Genomic DNA, 23,160 nt, shown 5'->3' on the forward strand with positions numbered 1-23,160 from the left:
TGCCCCTCCCTCCCCCCCCCCCTCGAGCCAAGTTAAACTACATGTAGTAGTTTGAATGAGTTCGTGCAGAGCCTAGTCTACGTCTGCGGACACGCACTTACTGTGACCTTGTCGTTCCCAATGTCGTATGGCAAGCTCCACTCGTCCAAGCCCAGGGCTCCCTTCTGCAGATCCTGGTGCTCCACGTCCAGATCACCGACTCGCGTGAAGATCTCGGGGTGGCGTTGGCCTTCCCTAGCCGATTCGACCAGCACAAGTCGATAGGTGAAATGAACGGGCTTCGGAATCACCTCCATCAATACTTCGTTTGGCAGTGACGGCTATCTGTAATCCAGCTTCATTCAGCGGAATATCATCATAAGAACGACAGTTAGGTCGTGCACAGGTACTCGGGTAGCTTTCTGGGGGAACGCGATACAAGGTAACTCCGACCCTGTGCCTTGCAGGCAATGCATGAACAGAGGTGCCTCCCGTCGAGCTGAAGTCCCCTTGCATTCGCGTCAATCAGCTTCTCTGGTGAATGGAAGTCCGACAACGCTCACACGCGCGCGTGGCCAGCAGTGGGGATTATAACTGCAGCTCCCTCTTCACCTCAGAATTACTTGATTTTCGATGGTAGCGGAAACTCAGCATGTATTTGGTGGGACTAGTCCCTGCGTAGATATACTCGCCCCCATCATCATGATCGTGCCGTGGTCAACACTTCGACCTGGGCCTCGTGTAGATTATAAACAGTAGAATGATTCTACAGTGCTGGCAACTGAAATCCGGCCCCTGAGCGGTGTGTTCACACTCTAGCGATCTCTATTTTCGTAGTTTTACTATCCCGTGTTGGGTCTTTTTGCGATGTGAGCGGACCTCTCAGTACAGGGGTCGGATTTCAGTTGTCAGCACTGTACAACCAGTCAGCGGAGTGGGGTCTCGTGGGCCGTGGTCGCCCGCCAAGTGTCTCGGCACTGGGGAGTCGGCAGTCAGTGAAGCACTGAACTAACTACTTGAAGGCCAGGCCGGCTCCCGAGTCCCGTGTCTGTATGGCGTCTGGACGGAATCCAGTCAGACTCGCAGAAACATGTACACAATCATGATGTATGCGTGGATCTAGTTCAGTACTAGTTGGTTGAAGAAAGTGAGGTCGAAGTGCCATGCCGTGACTGGATAGGTTCAAAGATTAAGTACTCGAAGGATGGCAGATGATGGAGCAGTCGGCACTTGTCCCCAACAGCTCTGTTGAGATCTGCTGCCATGGCTGGTATCAAGAGTGCAATGCTCCTCATTTTAGTTCATCATGCAGTGAGTGTTCAATAGTAAAAAAAAAAAAAAAAAAAAATGCACACACAATGACATGTACGTTTAACCGCCAGGCCCAGGGCCTAGGGCTATGAACTAGTTACTTTACTTTTTATGGCGGGCTGGACTAGAGACTACACTTTAGTAGAAGTAAGTATAGTGTAGACTGTAGTGCAGCCGTCTTGCGTTTCCTTTTGATCTTGTCTCTTATTGTTGTGACCTTTCCACAATATTGTGTTGCATTGTCTAATAAAATAAAATAAATCTTGCGTTCATCATGTGATTCCGAGACAGCAATCTTATTCTGCAGCAGTGAGTCATGAAAGCCTTTTAGGCTTTACTGTCTTTCACGACATGACTGTGATGATGATGTACAGTATGTAGAGTAGGTGCATGTAGAATCCACATGGTAAGAGTTTGAAAGCATGCTACAACTCAATTACTTCGGCCGAAGGATACTAGTAAACTGTGTTGAAAACATTGCTCATCGTCGGTAGGCAGGGCGCTGGTCTTGACGACCATTTGAACCGTATGGGGTCTGGCCCCGGTTCGGACCCTCATTATACCATTACCCGGGAGTCAGTGGCGTCCGTTGTGTGCCTGCCCGCTCGTTGTTGGAAAAAGAAAAGAAAGAAAGAAGAAGGAATAGAACAGACACAAGGAAACATCCAAATACAAGCTCACAACCCATCACAGGGACCCCACTGGTGGACGCCAGACTGAGTGAAGTGATGTCGCAGAGCTGGGAAGGAATGGAGATAGCATACAACCGATCTAGATCTGAGTGGTCCACACATGCAGTCGGTCAACCATGCTGTTATGGTGATGTGCAGAGCAAAGGCAGCCGTAAGCTGTCCTCTGGCTCTCAGCATGACGAAAGGCGCAATGAAGCACATCGGTGGGTCCAACAGGGAATCCAGTATCCCATCACTAATCAACAGTGATGGACGAGAGGTACGATCCTCACACACACACACACACACACACACACACACACACACACACACACACACACACACACACACACACACACACACACACACACACACACACACACACACACACACACACACACACACACACACACACACACACACACACACACACACGCACACACACACACACACACACACACACACACACACACACACACACACACACACACACACACACACACACCTTCCTTCCTTCTTCTCCACTGCCATGACTGGCTAAGTGGCCCCATACGGGGCAGCTCTTGGATTAGCGCTGTCTCCGGGAAGCGGCACCAGGACCCGACGACTGACGTGACGGCGCATTCCCACGGGTTATAATTGCTATTGAACGCCGCGATGTACAACGATGCCGTGCGATATCCTGACGGCGGCGGAAACTGCGGTTGCACACACCGCAAAGCAGAGGCTTGTCGACAGGCTCTTGACGGGCAAGTACAATACGATCCACCCCATCAAGGCACTGGGACTTCCACTCACGGCGATTACTTGCCACGTCGAGCCAGGAATTGGGCTCAATGCCAATTGCCGCCAGGTCGGACACACACACACACACACACACACACACACACACACACACACCACACACACACACACACACACACACACACACACACACACACACACACACACACACACACACACACACACACACACACACACACACACCTCAGACATGCCCATCGTGGAAGCGATGATAGCGAACAGCTATGTTACTTGTTAGACATAGCAACTTGTGCTGGGATTACACCATTCAACAGCTTGCAAGGCTGATGAATTGACCGCCACTATTTTTAGCCTGGTATCCACCACACAACTGTTTGAAGTGACTTTTTCTGGCCAGTGAATCCCTATTTTTCATTTTTTTCCATTTTTCTACACACACACCACACCACATACTCCGTCCGGCATACACTGGCTGACACACACACACACACACACACACACACACACACACACACACACACACACACACACACACACACGCGCGCGTGCGCGTGCACGTGCCCACACGCATGTGCACACACCATCACCACCACCACACATACTCTCACACACACACACACACACACACACACACACACACACACACACACACACACACACACACACACACACACACACACACACACACACACACACACACACACACACACACACACACACCATGTACCATGTATACGCCCGTTGCAAGAGAAGCACGCAAATCTGCAAATGCACTGGATGTGCACCCATTGATTTTCTCTATAGCAACGATAGCGACAAGATGTGAATGAGACAGATCAAGACTAGCGTCAGAGAACTGTCTAATCCACAAAACTGGCGAAGCCATGTGCATCGACCACCAATGCACACCTGGTCTACACCACACGGAGTACATCGGCATAAAACGGCCGAGATAGTTACCTATGTACACCCTACACTTGCTGGGGTAACCAGTATACACACACACACACACACACACACACACACACACACACACACACACACACACACACACACACACACACACACACACACACACACACACACACACACACACACACACACACACACACACACTACTACTACTACTACTACTACTACTACTACTACTATTGACAGCTGCCAGAAATGGCCACGCCGCTCCCCAAAGGGAGGTACTGTCAGAGAGGTTAGGGGAGAGGTAGGCAGTGCTTCAAATGGCGCTCCAGGTCCTGTCGCCTCCGAAACTGGCGTTGACTACAGACTCGGCAATGATGTTCAAAGTGCTGGCGATCAGTCACTGTAGGGCGCTTCGGGCGGGGTCCACAGCGATGGCGCTTGAGGCCAGCAGTAGACTTGAAAGTACGCTGGCAGGCAGTACACACCGGGACCTCGGCAACAGGAGGAGCATCAAAAGGCACACACACACACACACACACACACACCTGGTCCTGGTAAACACTGCCATTACGGTCACGTGTCCCCTTACGGGGCCGACAATATAGAACGACGAGCGGGACCACGTTCGAGAGAGCCATCTCCAGCAGCTATAATAATAAATAATAATAAAACAGGTCGCGTAATGAAGCAGCATAACGATAGATGTGCAAAGTCATGATGCCTGGTCCGCTTCTGTCCTGGGTTCACTACCCCGTGCGTTGCAGCCGCGAGCAAAACCAGCTCAGGCTGAGAGTTCCCTCCATGATTGCTTGTCCAAAGCGCGCATTCTGAGCCCACTCAGATCAGTCATGGTCTTCAGTGGCATGTCTCTGGCAGCTGTGCTTGCCTTGACTGCCGTGGCCAGGTTCGATTTCGGGCGTCCACGCACACCGGTGACATCTCGACGGAAGTAGTTGTCCATTGCCTGCTGTGGCGGGGCATCTGAGGGCATCCTCAGAACATGACCCAACATCCGGAAACGGCGGACAGCAACGGTGTGCGAAAGTGGCTGTGTGTGTGCTCTGGAATATAGGTCTTTGTTGGAGATGATGGCGGGATACCTAATTCCGAACAAGTTCCGTAGTTGACGTCTATGGAAGGCGTTCAGCTTCTCCAGTGCAGCCTCTGTCAGTCCCCAGGTTTCGCAGTTGTATAACAGTGTTGGTAGGACGATGGCATTGTAGAGACGAAGCCTGGTTTCCTCGGATACAAGTTGACGTCGTATCCAGAGCGAATACATGCGGCCATACGATGTTGATGCTTGGTCCATTCGTCGGCTCAAGTCCTCCTCTTCCCCCAAGAGATAGCCAAGTTGCTTCGATCTTCGCCATTCGGTGGTGGAGGCAGAGATGTGAAGCCACTCTGTTTTGCTGCTGTTAACGTTGAGTGACCAGTCACCCAGGCCGTCAGCTATCACGGGTAGGGAGTTGGCAAGCCATTGTCGCTCAGTCGAATAGAAGGAAATGTCATCGGCATATCCTGTTTCCTGTGGTATTGCTGCATCAGTGTCTGGCCGTGGTGGTAGTTTGCTTCGAGTCTCCCTCAGTGCTGCTTCCAGATAGCAAACAAACAGAACCGGGCTCAGCCCATCACCCTGTGGTGTACCTAGCGTGCTAACAAACGCCTCCGCTGAATTGGCACCCACTTTCACAGAGAGTGTTGTACCATACAGCAAATGGTGAATCAGGCAAGCCTCGTCAGGTCCGGTAATCTCTGACATAACAGCAAGGAGCTTTGTGCGGCTAATGGTGTCGAATCCAGCAGCTATGGATCTGGCTTATCATCGGAAACAATTCCTCTCACGGCTGCCGCTAGAACTGGTCCATCACTCTCCACAACAGAGCGAACATTCCATGAGCCAACGCTCTGAGTCGTTCCAAGTCGTCGTCTTCGTGCGGTAGTTTGCTCCTCTCGCGGGCTTGCAAAGCCTCGCGAAGGACTCCGAGGTGGGGGCGACGAGGAGAGTGTCGGCATCGTAACTATCCAACCAAGTCTCCTGTCGGTGAATACCCCACCTCAGGCACTGTTGGCTTCGACGGCTGGGGACACCCCAGGCCGTCCACAAAGGCGAGAACAAGCACGGACGGAGGCCAGAAACAAGAGCCCGAAAAAGTACAACCGTCCTCCACCAGAGCAGAGAACACACACACACACACACACACACACACACACACACACACATACATACACACACACACACACACACACACACACGTGTACACACACACACGGACACACACACACACACTACACGCATGCTACAATGTCAATGTACTGTGAAAAGTCCAGGAGAAGAACTTCATAATAATTCTATTAGCCCCATCCCTCACACAAACAAGTCAACAAAGAGGCATCTTTGGATTGAGGAGTGCTGGTTTCGAAACAACTGGTTTGAAGCTCAAAGTAGAGCTGGTGTTAGCTCAGAGCAGAGCTGGTGTTAGCTCAAAGTAGAGCTGCTGTTAGCTCAAAGTAGAGCTGCGGTTAGCTCAAAGTAGAGCTGCGGTTAGCTCAAAGTAGAGCTGCTGTTAGCTCAAAGTAGAGCTGCGATTAGCTCAAAGTAGAGCTGCTGTTAGCTCAAAGTAGAGCTGCTGTTAGCTCAAAGTAGAGCTGCTGTTAGCTCAAGGTAGAGCTGCTGTTAGCTCAAAGTAGAGCTGCTGTTAGCTCAAAGTAGAGCTGCGGTTAGCTCAAAGTAGAGCTGCTGTTAGCTCAAAGTAGAGCTGCTGTTAGCTCAAAGTAGAGCTGCTGTTAGCTCAAAGTAGAGCTGCGGTTAGCTCAAAGTAGAGCTGCTGTTTAGTTAGCTCAAAGTAGAGCTGCTGTTAGCTCAAAGTAGAGCTGCTGTTAGCTCAACGTAGAGCTGCAATGCTAAATGGATGTAATATAGCGCAAGGCAGAGCCGCAGCAAATAGCTAGATAACACCAGTTGTGAGAGTGGACCCGGTTAGTGGGTACGATAATATTATGATGGTGTGAATAAGTTGGATAGGGAGGGATGGTAAGAAAGGGTTTGCTCCCACACCGGAGCTCGCGCTATTCCGCCGACTTTACTTGACACTTGACTGACTCACGACTGCCATCCAGAGCACACGAGAAGTCCATCGAACCTTCGACTCGGCAAACCTGCAAGAAAGCACCACTCCCTGCTCAATACACAGTGTTTCGGGGAATTCACCCCTCATCAGTTGAGCTTGAGTAGGCTGAGGAAGATTGTGCCTGAAGAGCACCACTTATATAGTGCTCTCCAGGCACAAACATCACCAGGGACACAGACTTACAGAGACGCTCCATTTCCAGCGCGACAAACACCTCGTGAACACCCGAGATAGCAGCGTGAGTCAGTGTCGCTCCTGGACGGTGAGACAGACGTCGAGGACCCTCGGTCATTCGCAACGCTGTCACCTCCAAACCAACTAGTCGCAAGCCCGCGCTGGGCACAACAGTACGAAGTAGTGGTTGCGACTTCGGCGATAATTTGTAAGAAAGGGTTTGCTCCCCACACCGGAGCTCGCGCTATTCCGCCGACTTTACTTGACACTTGACTGACTCACGACTGCCATCCAGAGCACACGAGAAGTCCATCGAACCTTCGACTCGGCAAACCTGCAAGAAAGCACCACTCCCTGCTCAATACACAGTGTTTCGGGGAATTCACCCCTCATCAGTTGAGCTTGAGTAGGCTGAGGAAGATTGTGCCTGAAGAGCACCACTTATATAGTGCTCTCCAGGCACAAACATCACCAGGGACACAGACTTACAGAGACGCTCCATTTCCAGCGCGACAAACACCTCGTGAACACCCGAGATAGCAGCGTGAGTCAGTGCTTCGCGAGCTCCGGTGTGGGGAGCAAACCCTTTCTTACAAATTATCGCCGAAGTCGCAACCACTACTTCGTACTGTTGTGCCCAGCGCGGGCTTGCGACTAGTTGGTTTGGAGGTGACAGCGTTGCGAATGACCGAGGGTCCTCGACGTCTGTCTCACCGTCCAGGAGCGACACTGACTCACGCTGCTATCTCGGGTGTTCACGAGGTGTTTGTCGCGCTGGAAATGGAGCGTCTCTGTAAGTCTGTGTCCCTGGTGATGTTTGTGCCTGGAGAGCACTATATAAGTGGTGCTCTTCAGGCACAATCTTCCTCAGCCTACTCAAGCTCAACTGATGAGGGGTGAATTCCCCGAAACACTGTGTATTGAGCAGGGAGTGGTGCTTTCTTGCAGGTTTGCCGAGTCGAAGGTTCGATGGACTTCTCGTGTGCTCTGGATGGCAGTCGTGAGTCAGTCAAGTGTCAAGTAAAGTCGGCGGAATAGCGCGAGCTCCGGTGTGGGGAGCAAACCCTTTCTTACAAATTATCGCCGAAGTCGCAACCACTACTTCGTAGGGAGGGATGGTGGGAAAAGAAACACTGCTGAAGCACGATCCGTTGTCTGGAAGAGCACAACAGGGCAAGCAAGATTTGTTTTTCTTTTCCGCAAAAATGGGCTGGTGCCATTTGTGATTACGCAGCAAAACAAAGCGCATGACGTCAGTCTTGAATGCAGTACAAAGCAATGCAGTGCAGTGTGTGCGCTAGTTCGGATTGTTGCTAACAAGTACTAGCACAGCTAGTACACCAGTAAACTACTTTGCTTGCGATACACACACACACACACACACACACACACACACACACACACACACACACACACACACACACACACACACACACACACACACACACACACACACACACACACACACACACACACACACACACACACCTTGACCTTTACCTTTGACGCCCATCGCCGGAGGCGATGATAGCAATGCTACGGCAGAAGCCATAGCACACACACACACACACACACACACACACACACACACACACACACACACACACACACACACACACACACACACACACACACACACACACACACACACATACACTGTACTGTACTTGCTCACTGCCATGACTGGTCACGTGAGATTCAAAAGGAATCTTGGAAAGATGACTCAATTGGCCATTGAACCGCCCAACGGCCGACACCCCTGAAATCCCCAAAACTCTGGGTGGACTTGAAACTGATTCCACTTATGGGCTCACCATACCTCAGTAAGTGGGTGAGGACAAGGTGCAGAAAAAGGATCGACGGCATCAAGGCATTACACACACACGTACTCACAAAGCTGATGGTCTTGCTCAGTACTATATTTTTTTTATCACAAAGTGTAGCCTTGTAGCGGAGGAACTATTATGTACTTACGAATGTTGACCTCCGACTATCCACCTCAGGCGCAAGTCCACTTCCGCACGCCTGCGTCAAGCGTCACCTCTCCCGGTTAATGATTTCTTCCAAGGCCACTGTACTGGTCCAGACAATGTCTCGGCACATACAGTCAACTTCGCTTATAACGACACTCGGCGGGGCATCAGAAAAGCGTCCTTATTCGCGAAGTGTCGTTATACCCGAAGTCGCATTACATGTGTACAGGTAGTATGGCCATATATGGACTTTGCTCTGGGCATGGAAATTCTGTCGTTATTCGCGAATTGTCGGTATATCCGCAGTCGTTATAAGCGAAGTTGACTGTATCCCTGAATGTGTGCAGTAATGAGCTGGCAGCCCCGGTGACGAAACTAGTCCGTGTCTGCTTCCGTCTGGGAGTTGTTCGAGGCTTGGGCGGATTATGCTCGCGAAATCATGGAATTATGCTGTCATGGATGCTCGCATTATGCTCGCAAAATCCTCATATTAGTATTATGCTTTGGCACGCGGGTATACAGTAACATATGTACATGTATTCACTTTCGGATGGTACAGCACTGTATGCCACGTCACGACAACCCGCCGACCTGCAGGCTAAAGTTGGCTCTCTACAAGCGACGCTCAACAACTACAATAATTACTTGGTGACCTGCGGACGTCGCTGGCGCATCAAGTTCGTTCGAACCAGCCAAGAGCCAGTGTGTGCTTCCCTGTGACGACCACAGTGCACTAGTTTATGAGAGTAGTAGGGATTTGTACGCCCCATCCTTAAAAAAATCATGTGAATAGTACTCACCACTGGTGATGGTGGGTGCTGCTAAGGGGGTCACAATTAGCCCGCCTTGACCGAGTCCAGGAGAAGGCCATGAACACCATTGGCCCAGGCACTCTGCTCCGGAGCCTCCCGCTCCGCAGGAGCGCGGCAGGTCTAGCCTGCTTGTACGAGCTGCAGTAGCTAACCTTGCTGGCCCTCCCCAATTCACCACTCTCGTCCCTCCACCTGCCACCCCGAGCAGTACACGTAGAACAAGGAATTTGCTGAGGATGAGAGCGAGCACTGTGTCACCAGCGGCATTGTGTTCGGCACGACGGACACCACATCACTACTCAATGACATCAGCAAAACGGGAGTCGGGAGCAGTGCTGGATGTTGCTGATGGTACATTGAAGTGCCGCGACCAAGCCTGCATCAATGATCATTCGAACATCTCCATAGAGCTGCCAGATAGTGATGTCCCAAGTATCGTGCAGCAAGAACAACTGGACTACATTGGACTGGAGATATCAATATCCGGTCCGGATGAGGTCATAACTAACGTGTGTACGAAGCTAACACCTGGTCCGGGACAAATACAGACCCGACATACTCCATTGCGAACTGGATACTTCTGGCCTCTACAACATCTCAGTCAAGATTGGCTGTGTCCATCTGAAAAGGTAGTCCACAGAAGATGGTGGTGTCGGCTAACGTTCCTTCAATGTTTGATGGAGCTCGCCGTGGCAGGCGGGTGATTATCACCAATGATGGTCACTCACTGAGTAGTACAAGCCAAGGTTTGTCATCAGCATGTACCACATCGATGGTGACTGGTACTGGTAGCAGTACACTGAAGGCGAGGATTGACAAGACCCTATTTGGTGACATCCTTCTCTCTGCTTGTTCATCCCGTATTCAAAACCTGGACTGTTTCCAACAGGACGAGACACAGTGGTTTGGTTGGTATGGCGGTGGGGGCAACTACCATACCGGCACAGCTAGCCCTTGCGCAATTGCCCTTGGTCAACCGTGGCAAACTGGTGACATCATTCACCTCACAGTTGATCCAGATCGTCACTCTCTCACTGGTAGACACGAGGGAACGGGTGCCATGGAAACCATCTGTAACGTCACAGGTAACTTGTACTGATTTGCGTCACTCCACCACGAGGGTAATGAAATCACTCTGGTGTTCTTCAGTAGGACATAATAATTATTATGGTGAATACTTGGGAATACCTTTTTTGTTAGGTTTGGCGTGATTATTTTAGATGTGTGTGTGTGTGTGTGTGTGTGTGTGTGTGTGTGTGTGTTTCACAGTCAATGTACTAACAGGTACATGACATGACAAAGAGTACATAACCAGGAGTTACAAACAAGGCCGGTCTAGGCAGCTCGAGGTACTAGTATTAGTAACCAGGAGTTATGTAAAATAAAAAAAATTTAATAAATAAATTCTACGGGTTCGCGTAACGGGCAGGTCAAGAACAAGGAGTCGTACAACTCCCTGGTCAAGAACCACCTTTCCGCTTCCGTGGGACGCCACCACCCCATGATCAGGCGTCAGATGCGGCTCCTAAACGGTGGGGGAGGATAGATCAGATCCACCAACCAGAGGCTAAAGGCCTCAATCCCATTTGCCACATCCATGAGTTATGTATATGTACTCTTATCTTGGCAAAACTAAAGGTACATGTAGTACCCCTCCCTCCCCCGCTGTTTATACCTGTTTATAAGTACTCGTACACGTGCATCAGTCTTTGGGAAGATACTTTCCAACCAGACATGAGTGTGTGGGTTTATGTGGTGTTTGTGTGTGTATGTGCGTGTGTGTGTGTGTGTGTGTGTGCGTGTGTGCGTGTCTTCCTATGTGTGATTGAGGCCAAGTGTTGGTCCTGACCAGGGGTCCCTCCCTCCCCTCCTTGAACCTGTTCTTTTCTCATTGGGGCATCGTGGCTAGTGTTGCTGTGGGGGGGGGGGGGGGTGTTGGAGAAGGACAGTTCTGATATATGTTACACAAGCCCTATAGGCACGAAGTAAACAGGTGATAACATCTAGAGGGTGACCACATATAGAGGGTGATCACATATAGAGAGCTGGTGGACTACTGAGTGCTATTATATTATGTTATATGCTGTGTATATCGATACTATGCTGAAAGCGTTCGTTGTGCCACTTGTCTTGTGGAGTTGGTGCAGTAATTTCTTAGCTTTGTTGGTGGTTTGTATGATGTCACGATGTGTTGGGTCCATCGCATATCATCTTGGAGCTGGTGTAACGCCAATGTGCCGTGTTGGTGGACCTGCTGGAGAAGGGTCGTGGAGTGTGATGTGGATGATGTGTTGGGATTGGAAGGAAAGGACGACGGTTTTCGTGGTGTCGACGAGGAGATGGCCATCGTTCAACCATCGTCCTGTTGAGTCCACGGCGCGTTGGAGGAATGCAGCTGATGAATCCTTTGTGTAATGCGTCGCGATGAGTGCCGTATCATCGGCAAACTTACTGCATTTGGTGTGCAAGTTTGTACAATCGTCATGTGGGGGGGGGGGGGGGTCGATCGTGTACACGAGGAAAAGAAGAGGCCCCAGGACAGAGCCAGCTGGAATAGATTTCCATGACGACATGGCGGAGCCAACCTTGACGCGTCCGCGTCAGGTATCTTGTGAGCCAGGTAAGGGCAAAGCCATGACATGGGCACCAAGGTGCTCAAGTTTGGCCAGGAGGCCGGCATGCCAAACTATGGCAAAGGACTTTCATAGATCAAAGAAGCAAGCTGACACTGTCTGGCATCTCGGCTGGCTGACATAATTATCGTGAGCTAAGCGGGAGAGCTAAAGTTCAATGCTGTCCTTGACTCCTTGGATCGAAATCCAGATTGGTTGGCTGGTAGGTGGGGCTCGATATGGGTGTAGAGGCGTTGGTGGACAATCCTCTCCTGAACTTTGCTGACAACATTGTCATTCAGGAGCGAGATTGGTCTGTAGTTTGTGATCTCTTCACGAGAGGCTTTCTTGTGCAGAGGACTGGCAGTGGCATCGCGCCAATCATCAGGCTTGCGGCTGCTCGCCTCGCGAGAAGGACTCGCTGAAAAGCGCTGCGAGCGAGCATGATTATAATCGTCAGCAGTGATCTTTAAGAGCAATTTCGTCTGGATGCCATATCGTGTCCAGCCGATTTCCGGAAATCAAGAGCAGACAGGAGATTCTTTCAGTTGAGTGTTCACTTCCGATGGTGCGCCGCACGCCTATCTCTCTCTGGCGTCAGTTGGTCCGGACATGGACTTTTGACTCTCCGAAATGAAAAATCCAAAAAAAAGCTGCGCCTTTTTCTGCATCCGATCTAGCCACTGGCACTGCTCCGTTTGCTGAAATAGGTGGACCCTCCTTTTTCGGGGACGACCGCAGTGATTTCATTAACTTGTACAGATTTCGCTGTAGGGCACTAGTTGCGTCGCCTTGCGTGGTTGTGGATACAAAGGCGGATTTAGCTTCTCTCAGTTGTGTAGTGGTTCTATTGTGTTGCATAACGAATGCGAGCCACTTCTCGACGCTGCGATTTCTGAGATACTGACGATAGAGCTGCTGTTTGAGGTTAATGCTGGAAAGAAGCTTTTGGGTCATCCATGGTCGTCGAACTGGACGAGACTAGTGTATTTAGAAAAGCGATCCTGTCAGCTTTTCTATTATTGTGTTCACATGGCAGAAAAAACGACACCGCTATGCTACGTAAGTTTCTACGTAAGGTGCTCGGTACTTCACTTAGGCTACGTAAGTTTCTACGTAAGGTGCTCGGTATAAGGGCCTGTCCACACTAGGTAATAAAAACGGCGTGCCGTTTCAGAGTACGTGACGTACACGCGGTGCGCTGTCCACACTTCGCTCTGTCACCTGTACCACTACGTGTACCTGTTCATTTTTGTCCGTGGATGCACTACTGCCACTGGAAGACACACAAGTGACTTGTAGTTGTAGCGTGTAGACCAGGCAAGCACTCCCTGGCTTGGTCTTGACCTACCCAGCTAGCTACAAAAACGAGTGGCGGCCCTGCGATGGCAGTACTGACGCCGAGCGCAAGGAACATCACCCTGAACTCTGTTCCAGGTACGGAAATTTGGCCACACTCTCGCGGCAGCGCAGCGTCACGGTCGAGGCCCGCTATAGCATCGCTTGATGAACTAATGGTTGTGGCCGCCGTGTATTTCCAGTAAAAGTCCCTGGCTTTGGCCTTCAGGCCGTCAATTTCGTTCATCACAACTAAACAGGGTTCTACTTCCTATCCAAACAGTTTCAAATGCTCGCTCGTCAGTGAATTATCTCTTCTCTCTCTCTACAACACCTTCCTCTTCACCAGACCCCGGGATTTCTCTGCATGTCCAGCCACGACTGTATCAATGTCGCCTCAGAGTCGTAGCTGAAACAGACGTGTGGCATTATGAAAACGGCAAAGCAAAAACAAGCTGCAGCAGCTGGAAACAGCAAGAAAAAGTGCGATCCGAAAACTCCACCGATCGACTCTCACACAACAAACACTGCGAAAACGGCACGTAGATGAGAAACGTGCTTTGTACAGGGGTCCTCGACTCACGTTCCGCGTGAATCCCACGTTCCCCGTTATCGGCCATTTTTCGTCACTCACCTTGGCAACAAGCATGTTTACGGCGTGTTTACGTGGTTTTCTACCTAGTCTGGACTAGGTAGAAAACCACGTAAACACGCCGTAAACATGCTTGTTGCCAAGGTGAGTGACGAAAAATGGCCGATAACGGGGAACGTGGGATTCACGCGGAACGTGAGTCGAGGACCCCTGTACAAAGCACGTTTCTCATCTACGTGCCGTTTTCGCAGTGTTTGTTGTGTGAGAGTCGATCGGTGGAGTTTTCGGATCGCACTTTTTCTTGCTGTTTCCAGCTGCTGCATTGTTTTTGCTTTGCCGTTTTCATAATGCCACACGTCCGTTTCAGCTACGACTCTGAGGCGACATTGATACAGTCGTGGCTGGACATGCAGAGAAATCCCGGGGTCTGGTGAAGAGGAAGGTGTTGTAGAGAGAGAGAGAGAGATAATTCACTGACGAGCGAGCATTTGAAACTTTTTGGATAGGAAGTAGAACCCTGTTTAGTTGTGATGAACGAAATTGACGGCCTGAAGGCCAAAGCCAGGGACTTTTACTGGAAATACACGGCGGCCACAACCATTAGTTCATCAAGCGATGCTATAGCGGGCCTCGACCGTGACGCTGCGCTGCCGCGAGAGTGTGGCCAAATTTCCGTACCTGGAACAGAGTTCAGGGTGATGTTCCTTGCGCTCGGCGTCAGTACTGCCATCGCAGGGCCGCCACTCGTTTTTGTAGCTAGCTGGAAGACCAAGCCAGGGAGTGCTTGCCTGGTCTACACGCGACAAGTACAAGTCACTTGTGTGTCTTCCAGTGGCAGTAGTGCATCCACGGACAAAAATGAACAGGTAGATCTACACGTAGTGGTACAGGTGACAGAGCGAAGTGTAGTGTGGACAGCGCACCGCGTGTACGTCACGTACTCTGAAACGGCACGCCGTTTTTATTACCTAGTGTGGACAGGCCCTTAGATCTACTAACGCGCGTGGTAGCCGCGTGCTGTGCACGTGCACGGCAGACATTGTGTTGCATGCAGTGCAGTCCGTTTTCGGATGTGCATGCGCGAGGAACTTCCTTCTTTGGAACTGCTTCTTGCATGAGCTGTTTCGGATATTTCGTGTCCTGGCTTATTTCGCTTCGGCTCTGCTGAGACCTCTTTTGACGGAATATTACTCAATGACAGGTGAGTTGACCAGTTCCCTTTGAATTCATTTGCTTGTGTTGACTCTTTCATTTACGAAAAGTGTGCTGATTTTAGGTGGAATACAATAAATTAATATGGAAAAGCTGACAGGATCTCTTTTCTACAGTCCATTCATAAAAAGATGGGTCCTGGCTCTCGCGAGCTCCCGTATTTGGCGATTTTTCGTGATTTCATCGTACACAGTGCAGTGCTGCGAACTTTGAAATTTGAAAAAGGGTCCAAAAAGGTGCCTGAACTGGGGTTCGAACCGCAGAATGCACTGTTGCAGGCGGGTCAACGGCCTGGATTTTGATGGTTTTTCCCAATTCAGTGCTTTTGGGGCAAAACCTGCAGAAATCCTATTCTTGCTATGGCTTGCTTTTTGGACAAAACAACTTCAGAAATATAATTGGAAGAGGATTCCATACGGGATTGCAGAAAAAAATTCTAAAAAAACTCAACGTTTGACCCATTTATGGCCAAAAGCTAGAAGTTCATTTTTTCTGAATAGACTGTAAATTTAGCTTTTCTGCTGTCGAGGCCTCCTTTTACGGAATACTCAATGACAGGTGATCTCTGAGTTGACCAGCTTCCTTCGATTCATTTGCTTATGCTCACCCTTTCATTTACGGAAACGTGTGCTGATTTTATTCGGATTTAGATCCATTCGTTTCACCTTGCCATTGCCAACAGTGTGCGAAGAACGCGAGTTCACCTTCTTGACCGTAAGGCTTATGTTGCTGCTGATGCTTTAAATAGATGTGTTGTCGAAATACTCATGTTCATTGTACATTGGTGCGTTACAAGTAAGGCACTGGTCATGATTGCTTCTGGCATTCTGTGCTCCGATCATAGGGTAGAATCTGAATTTTGCAGTGGCATAGCATCGTGGCAGTTCCCAATCTGGAGGGAAAGGTTCAAAGACGCATTGGCCGAGTACTAGTATGCAAAATAAATTCGCATATCAGGGAAAAATCTCCATTATGGAGAGGTTCATACATTCAGTGACTTGTTTGCTTCATACGAAACAAGCCAATGGGTGCAGTCTCGTCTCGTGAAAATCTCGTACGATTGGATTTGTTTACTCGAGTCTGGGCTGTTTGATTTGTGAGTAGCGCCGAGATTGCACTGCCCAAATAAAGTTGCGTGCCGGTAGAGCAAGAATTACGATCTGCAATCTGTTTGTAGTACCTGCAAGAATGTGCTATACAGTACGGATCGGCTATAGCGTTGGTGTTTGATTTTCGTGAAAATATCACTATAGGCGATATAATATTATTACTATAGGCGATATGCATACTTAGGTATGCCTGACAAATGCGTGTATGGTGTCATTCGAATCAGTGCAGCGTGCAGAAGTGTGCTGTGCATGTGACTGTGCAGTACGTGCAGTGCAGAGCTACTTTCGGCGGAAACAAAAACTTCGTGACTTTTTGATATGAGTTTTCAAGGAGGTGCTGTGCTCAACAAATGTGTTCTTTTGGAAGAGAAACACTTCAACAGATTCAATCGACATATCAACAATATCTACAGGATCGATTAGTGGGAGTAAAGTCTCAGTCTGGGTCGCCATCGCTCGACTCATCACCGCTGAAACCGTTCCAAGTGGCAGATCGATCGACGCGTGATGTCGTATGTCACGGAGAAGCTTCTCCGCGTCCCTGATTGTCTTCGCTTTACCTGAATGCCTTCTCCAACATCTCGGCGGAGACCACGGTAGCGCTTCAGCGCTGGTACTCATTACTGCCTCCAATCTCGCTCGAGGATGCACCGGAACAACAAGCACAGCCAACGCCAAACATTTCGAATTTCCTCCGATGGATATCATAGTCGTACCATGTACCAGCGCTTCCTGGCTGCCGCGATCAGATCCCACCGGTCACCATGTACGATGTATTATTTTTTATGATCATCACTATAGCCGATGAAAAATGTATGCAATAAGATCATTTTGACAAAGAAATCGTATCATTATAACCGATATATTACTATAGCCGATTATTACTATAGCCGATCCGATATGTATAGAAAGGGGTGGTTTACGAAAATGAATTTGAGAATACGATCACTATAAGAGGTATATTACTATAGCCGACAACCCTATAGCCGATCCGCACTGTACATGTTCGTATTTTCTCTGTTGTTGTTTCAGTTGCCGTCATGTTGCTAAAGAAAGGTTCAGTGACTCATTTGTTTCATAAAAGACGAGTCAATGGTTTGGTCCGGCTTAGAATCTTTCGCTGTAGAAGAAATCTATTCGTGTCTCTATTGGAGAAATAATTGTTTTCACTCGTTATAAAATAGGGTTAACACAAACTCACAGAGCAAATGCCATCGGTCCCTTGATGTTCGTCCTAAAGAGGTTTGACTAGATATCATTCATACTCCCCCGAAGTCGTGTAACATTTTACTATTATGGAATGCCTTGTTTATCTCTCAGTACCTAAAACCATAATATATATCCTTGCCCCTTATATCCTCAGGATCAGTGTAGTTTGTTGGAACGAGGTGTCGGACTCAGCGATGTATTTGTTTACATTTTAATGCATGTTTATTGTTCCTACTTTGCTGTGTTGTTTTAGACAATCGTGGACACTGAACTGCTTCCAAAAGTGTTATCGACATCAACAGGATTACGATTTCACTACAATATGATGCCGGATGACCTTATCACGACAACCCATGACTACAATTATAAACACAGAATCAACAAAAACATCTGCGGCACACACCTGGTTACAATTCTCAAGTAAATGTGATTTAGGGTGTGGACATCTGAATTTTCTGAAAGACAAGACAATTTTATGACAGTCATGAAATTCGGCAAAATCCACAGAATGACTTGCGTATAAAAAAGTATCACCGCCACGACCCATATGATTCCCCTGCAGAAGAACATGAATACATGTATGCAAGACTAGTTCCATTTTCTGCAAGAAAAGGCTTGCACATCAATGCGTGTAAAACGGTATTGAATTTGATATGATACACATAGGGGCTCCCGTAAGAAGAACATAGGTCTGTGGGAAACACCCTAGTAAAATAAATAAAATAATAGTAACAACATGCAGAGGCGCTACATGTAGGCCATCATTAGGGCATTCCATTGGTTACACAATTATATCCTTTAGCAAAACAAAAAACAAAAGAAATTATAGCAATAAAAACTGCTTTATGGCAGTTTTCTAAAAAAAGTTATTGTGTTCTAGTCCATGGACCTCGTCTAAAAAGTAAGAAATAACGAAATGTGATAGCCGAAAATTAAAAATTTCACACAAAAACCTCACAATAATCACACACAGGATGCGAGACGACCTTTTCCCCTCGTGTCCTCTTTCATATGCAAGCATGTGGCGCAGTACATGTACTTGTACAAGTACAAGTGTCGGAATAAACAAGTGTTGAAAGCCGTACTATTAGATCTTCAAGTGTCGTGATTATTGTGAGGTTTTGTGTGAAATTTTAATTTTCGGCTATCACATTTCGTTAATTTCTTACTTTTTAGACGAGGTCCCATGGACTAGAACACAATAACTTTTTTTAGAAAACTGCCATAAAGCAGTTTTTATTGCTATAATACATCTTGGTGCGAAGTTGGTGCAGTACATGTAGAAGTGTGCTGTGTTGATTAAGGGGGCACATCACCCAAAAATTCGCTGAAAAATCGAATTTGTAAATTCATATTGAGTGCTACGTCAGTTGAAAGAGCATGAATAGCTGCAAATTCTCTGAAAACTGTGTCCCTATCTGACCAGCCGTTCAAGAGTTATGGCCGAAAATGTGCCCTTGCAAGGAAAGATTTTTTTGTTGCATGCTGTCATTTGTTGGCAGCACTGTATTTGAATGTGAGCAGACCGTGCGCAACTTGTCTGTATTATGGAAACACGCGAAAGTGTGCAGAATTTTGCCCCAAGTCCAAAAAAGTCCAAAAAATCACGTTAAAAACCACGTATTGGGCTGCGGCGGCGGGCGAAGCCCGGCCGCCGTGCAGCAGGGACTTTTGCCAGCACCCTCGTGACGTTGCAGATATGTGGCTGATTATTGTCTCAGGGGATTCTGTCCCTGCATTATAAGCTATGCTTGTCACATGCTATGAGATGTGTCTAATAATAATAATATAGTAGTTGACGTTGATTTAGTGACTTTGGCAAGTTTGAGTCGTGTCCAGAAGTCAGGTAGGATTCAGTACTAGGCAGATGAAACGTGAGTGGCAGTCTTTGCCGGTTTCTGAGGGCATCCTGGATTTGGTGTGCAGCGCTGTGGAAATGGCTTGCTGTGGAGGTCCCAGCACTGGATGTTGTATCAAAGGTACGACCTCGTAGCACGTGCTAAACCTAAAAAAATTCAAAAATTGACTTGGGCCTGTGGGAGTCCGCGAGAGAACGCCCACTCGTTCCGTTGTGACAGATTCCAGGGCCACGTAGAGGGCCCTACCCCACCACCCATGGCTGCTTCTGGACTTGTTTTAGGTTTGGGTCCCGCGCACGGACAGAATGGGCACGAAAATGTGAAAAAATGTAAATGCATTTGTTTGGCTCCTGGGTGGCTCGCACACCGTGGCACTATGCCGGAAATTTGAGTTTTTCCGGCCTGGAAAGCCTGTCAGTGAGGCGCAAGAACTTGTAAATCATGTCCTGAGGGCCAGCATAGTGGCAGGAGTGTGTGGTCAAAATTTCACTCAAATCCACTGAGAAACACCAAAGTTACGGTCAATTGAATGCCATATGAAATTTTTGGGTGATGTGCCCCCTTAAGCGAGTCAAGCCAATGCGACCCGAGGTCTGACATTGATAACTGCAGAATTTCCTCAGCCAGTGGCAAAAAGCTGCATTGAGCGCAGGGCTTCTTTCAGTGCCACGACACGATCAGCTGATCAGGGTCCCAGGTCCAGCGCCAAGTTTCGACGTGCAGCTGGGGTGTTGGTGCTGGCGGTGGACCTGCATACGTGTCCTTCGACGAGTACATGATCTGACTCTCCAACGGGGGGGGGGGGGGGGTAAGATGTGACAGATAGGTCTTCTTCTGGTACTTTGGAGATGACTACGTCGAGGCAAGACTTCAAATTGCCTCTGGAAATACAGGTCGGAAAAGGCACGTGCTGGTGCAGTCCTGCAGTGTCCAGTGCAGTAGGTACATTGTTGCTCAGTAGGTACATGTACATTGTTGCTCAGTTGGTACATTCAACCACATTGTTGCTCAGTAGCAGTAACAAGCTCCATCAGTGGGAAGCGACGAGGTGTGCTTCTCGTTCATATATTCTACCAATAGAAACGGGGAGTTCATATTGCAGAGACCTAGAAGGGGCTCCAGTTGTTGACAGGATATGTACGGATCTGTGTTCGGAGGATGGTAGGAGCATCCAACTGTAAGTGATACGTTCGATAGGGCAAGTTAAAGCCAGAGTTATTCGAAGTTGTTCGTCGTGATGTTTGTTTCGGGTTTGCATGAGATGGATGAGTGAACGTACACGGCGCCTCCGCCGCCTCTACATACTAGTATTATATTGCCGATCGTGCCTATAATGGAGTAGTCGGGGGGGGGGGGGGGGGGAGCTCGTATAGGGAGTCTGGCTCTAGTTGATTTTTCCAAGTTTCACAGATGGCGATTAAGACTGGGTCTCTTGGCTATGGCTATCTGCGCAATCTCATCCGTTTTGTTGCACAAGCTGCGAGCGTTGCAGCTCAGGAAATTAGGGAGGTTTAGTCCCACGTAATCCGTGGGTACTTTACGTGTGTGTACCACGTGATACTCAGTGACCCACGTACAGACGTTTTCTGAATCACGACATACCGTGTATGGAGGCTCACCCACGTTCCGCCAGAACGTGGGTGAAAATCAGAATGGAGCGCATTTTGCGAGCTGTGAGGGTGCTCAGCTGAAGAAGTTTCCGAAGCACGAAATCAAAATATTCGATGAGCTTCTTAGGCCCGGGTTGCTTCGTCTTTGACCAGGTTTGGACATTTCATTGATTTCGCTTCATGCTTTTGTTTGTTCCGTGTGACTAAACACAACATTGCAACGTGAGTCGTGGATGCCCTTCATCCACTTTACGTGGATCACCCACGTACGCGTTTCCGTTACGTGGGAACTAAACCCCCCTATTGAAATTGGTAGCTCCGCGGGAAAGAGCGATCGCATAAAATAGTATTTTGATTGCTTGGTAGTGTGGGGGAGAAAGATTGTGCGTGATTGAAAGAAATGAAAGGACTAGTACAGTAGTACGGTGACTTACTGTTGGCATGGCGATTCGATTCCTGTTGGCTTGTTCTTTTTCTTCTTCTTATTTCTTTTCTTCGTTCCAGGGACATTCGCACTCTGCGATCTGTCGGGTGTGATACTGGAAAGGGAAGGCTTGGAAATCGCTGTCAGAGTCTGGATCATCTGTCCTTGGTATTGAAGCCGCAGGGATGGTGTCAGTGGGGTTCATCCTCTTGGGATTCATTGCCAATGACTCCATCAGATACTCAGACAACCTTTCACTATCTACTGCGCAGCCATCAATGGTCGGAAGAGGAACTTCCTCGGATTTAGATTGATTGTCGTGAACTCCTGGTACATGTACAGTGTAGGCCGCTACTGACTGTAGTTTCGCTGCTAGCGGTGCGATCATACGATTGAAGGTGGTTGCCGCTCGGGCAGTAGCAGTTGTTGCTGTTGTTGTACACTATATTTATAGTGGGAATCAAAACAAGGCATACCGGTACGCCTACAACAATGGACCCACTGGGGAATAAAAGTTAAAGGAATAGCGTAGAAAAGTAGCCTCAAAAAAAAGAAAAAAAAGAAAGAAAATTTAACTCGGAGTAGGGATACTGAGCCAGCAAATATTATTTTAAATGGAAGAAATCACATGGAAACGAGTTATGAAACAACTACTTCGAAGTATTCACGACTGCAACAAGAAAATAAGCAGTCAGAAAGTGCGATAACAGGACACAAAACTGGCAAGCTACTGAGACATTCAACGACCTAAGACCTGCTGTAGCTCCACACACCTCCGGTGCCCAAACCAGCAGCCTTCCAACTTGACAGTTGAACCTTCCGAGCTGGAAGGCTGTTGGTTTGCGCACAGCCACTGGAGGTGTGTTGGAGCTAGGTCTTAGGTGGTTGAATGTCTCTGTAGCCTGTCAGTTTTGTGCCATGTTATCGCCCTTTCTGACTGCTATTATCTTGTTACAGTCGTAGATAGTTGCTTCATAACTCGGTTCCATGTGATTTCTTCTTGAAATTAAAGGAAGAAAGTGAATGTTGGAACAGATATCGATCAATCCAGTGAGCTATGGAAACCCTACGCTGTAGTAGCTGATAATGTATACTGCAAGCAGTGCTTCCTAAGTTTCCAGTCTGGTAGAACGAGTGGGAAGTTGTGGATCTGGATCTTGAGAGAGATAGAGAGAGAATGAGAGAGAGAGAGAGAGAGAGAGAGAGAGACAGACAGACAGACAGACAGACAGACAAACGGACAGACAGACAGACAGAGAAAGAGAGGTTGAGGGTCCTTGACTGCTGACAGTGAGGTCAGTTGGCATTAAATTCTTTGACTTTGCTGTGGCTTGGTTGGGCAGGCTTCATGAGTGTGGCCAGACAGTTGAGTGAGGCTGTGCCGTTGCAGATTCTGCGTGTGGGTACCTCTCCTGATGGAATAAATACCCGAAAGGCACCTTTCAGTCCATCACAGGTCTTGTT

The 23,160-nt window shown here is 48.5% G+C and overlaps 1 protein-coding gene across 1 annotated transcript; it reads right to left on the reverse strand.

Moving 5' to 3' along the window:
- Positions 1-101: 101 nt before the first annotated feature.
- Positions 102-5,403, reverse strand: LOC135830433 (uncharacterized; the record flags this gene model as incomplete). Its single annotated transcript, XM_065342689.1, has 2 exons — positions 4,745-5,403; positions 102-234 (listed from the first exon to the last, which is right to left on the reverse strand). Coding segments are annotated over exons 1-2 (792 nt in total), but the record flags the coding sequence as incomplete, so codon positions are not given.
- Positions 5,404-23,160: the final 17,757 nt, after the last annotated feature.

This window comes from Sycon ciliatum, unplaced genomic scaffold (assembly GCF_964019385.1).
Source record: "Sycon ciliatum unplaced genomic scaffold, ocSycCili1.1 SCAFFOLD_1846, whole genome shotgun sequence".
NCBI classification, from domain to species: Eukaryota; Metazoa; Porifera; class Calcarea; order Leucosolenida; family Sycettidae; genus Sycon; species Sycon ciliatum.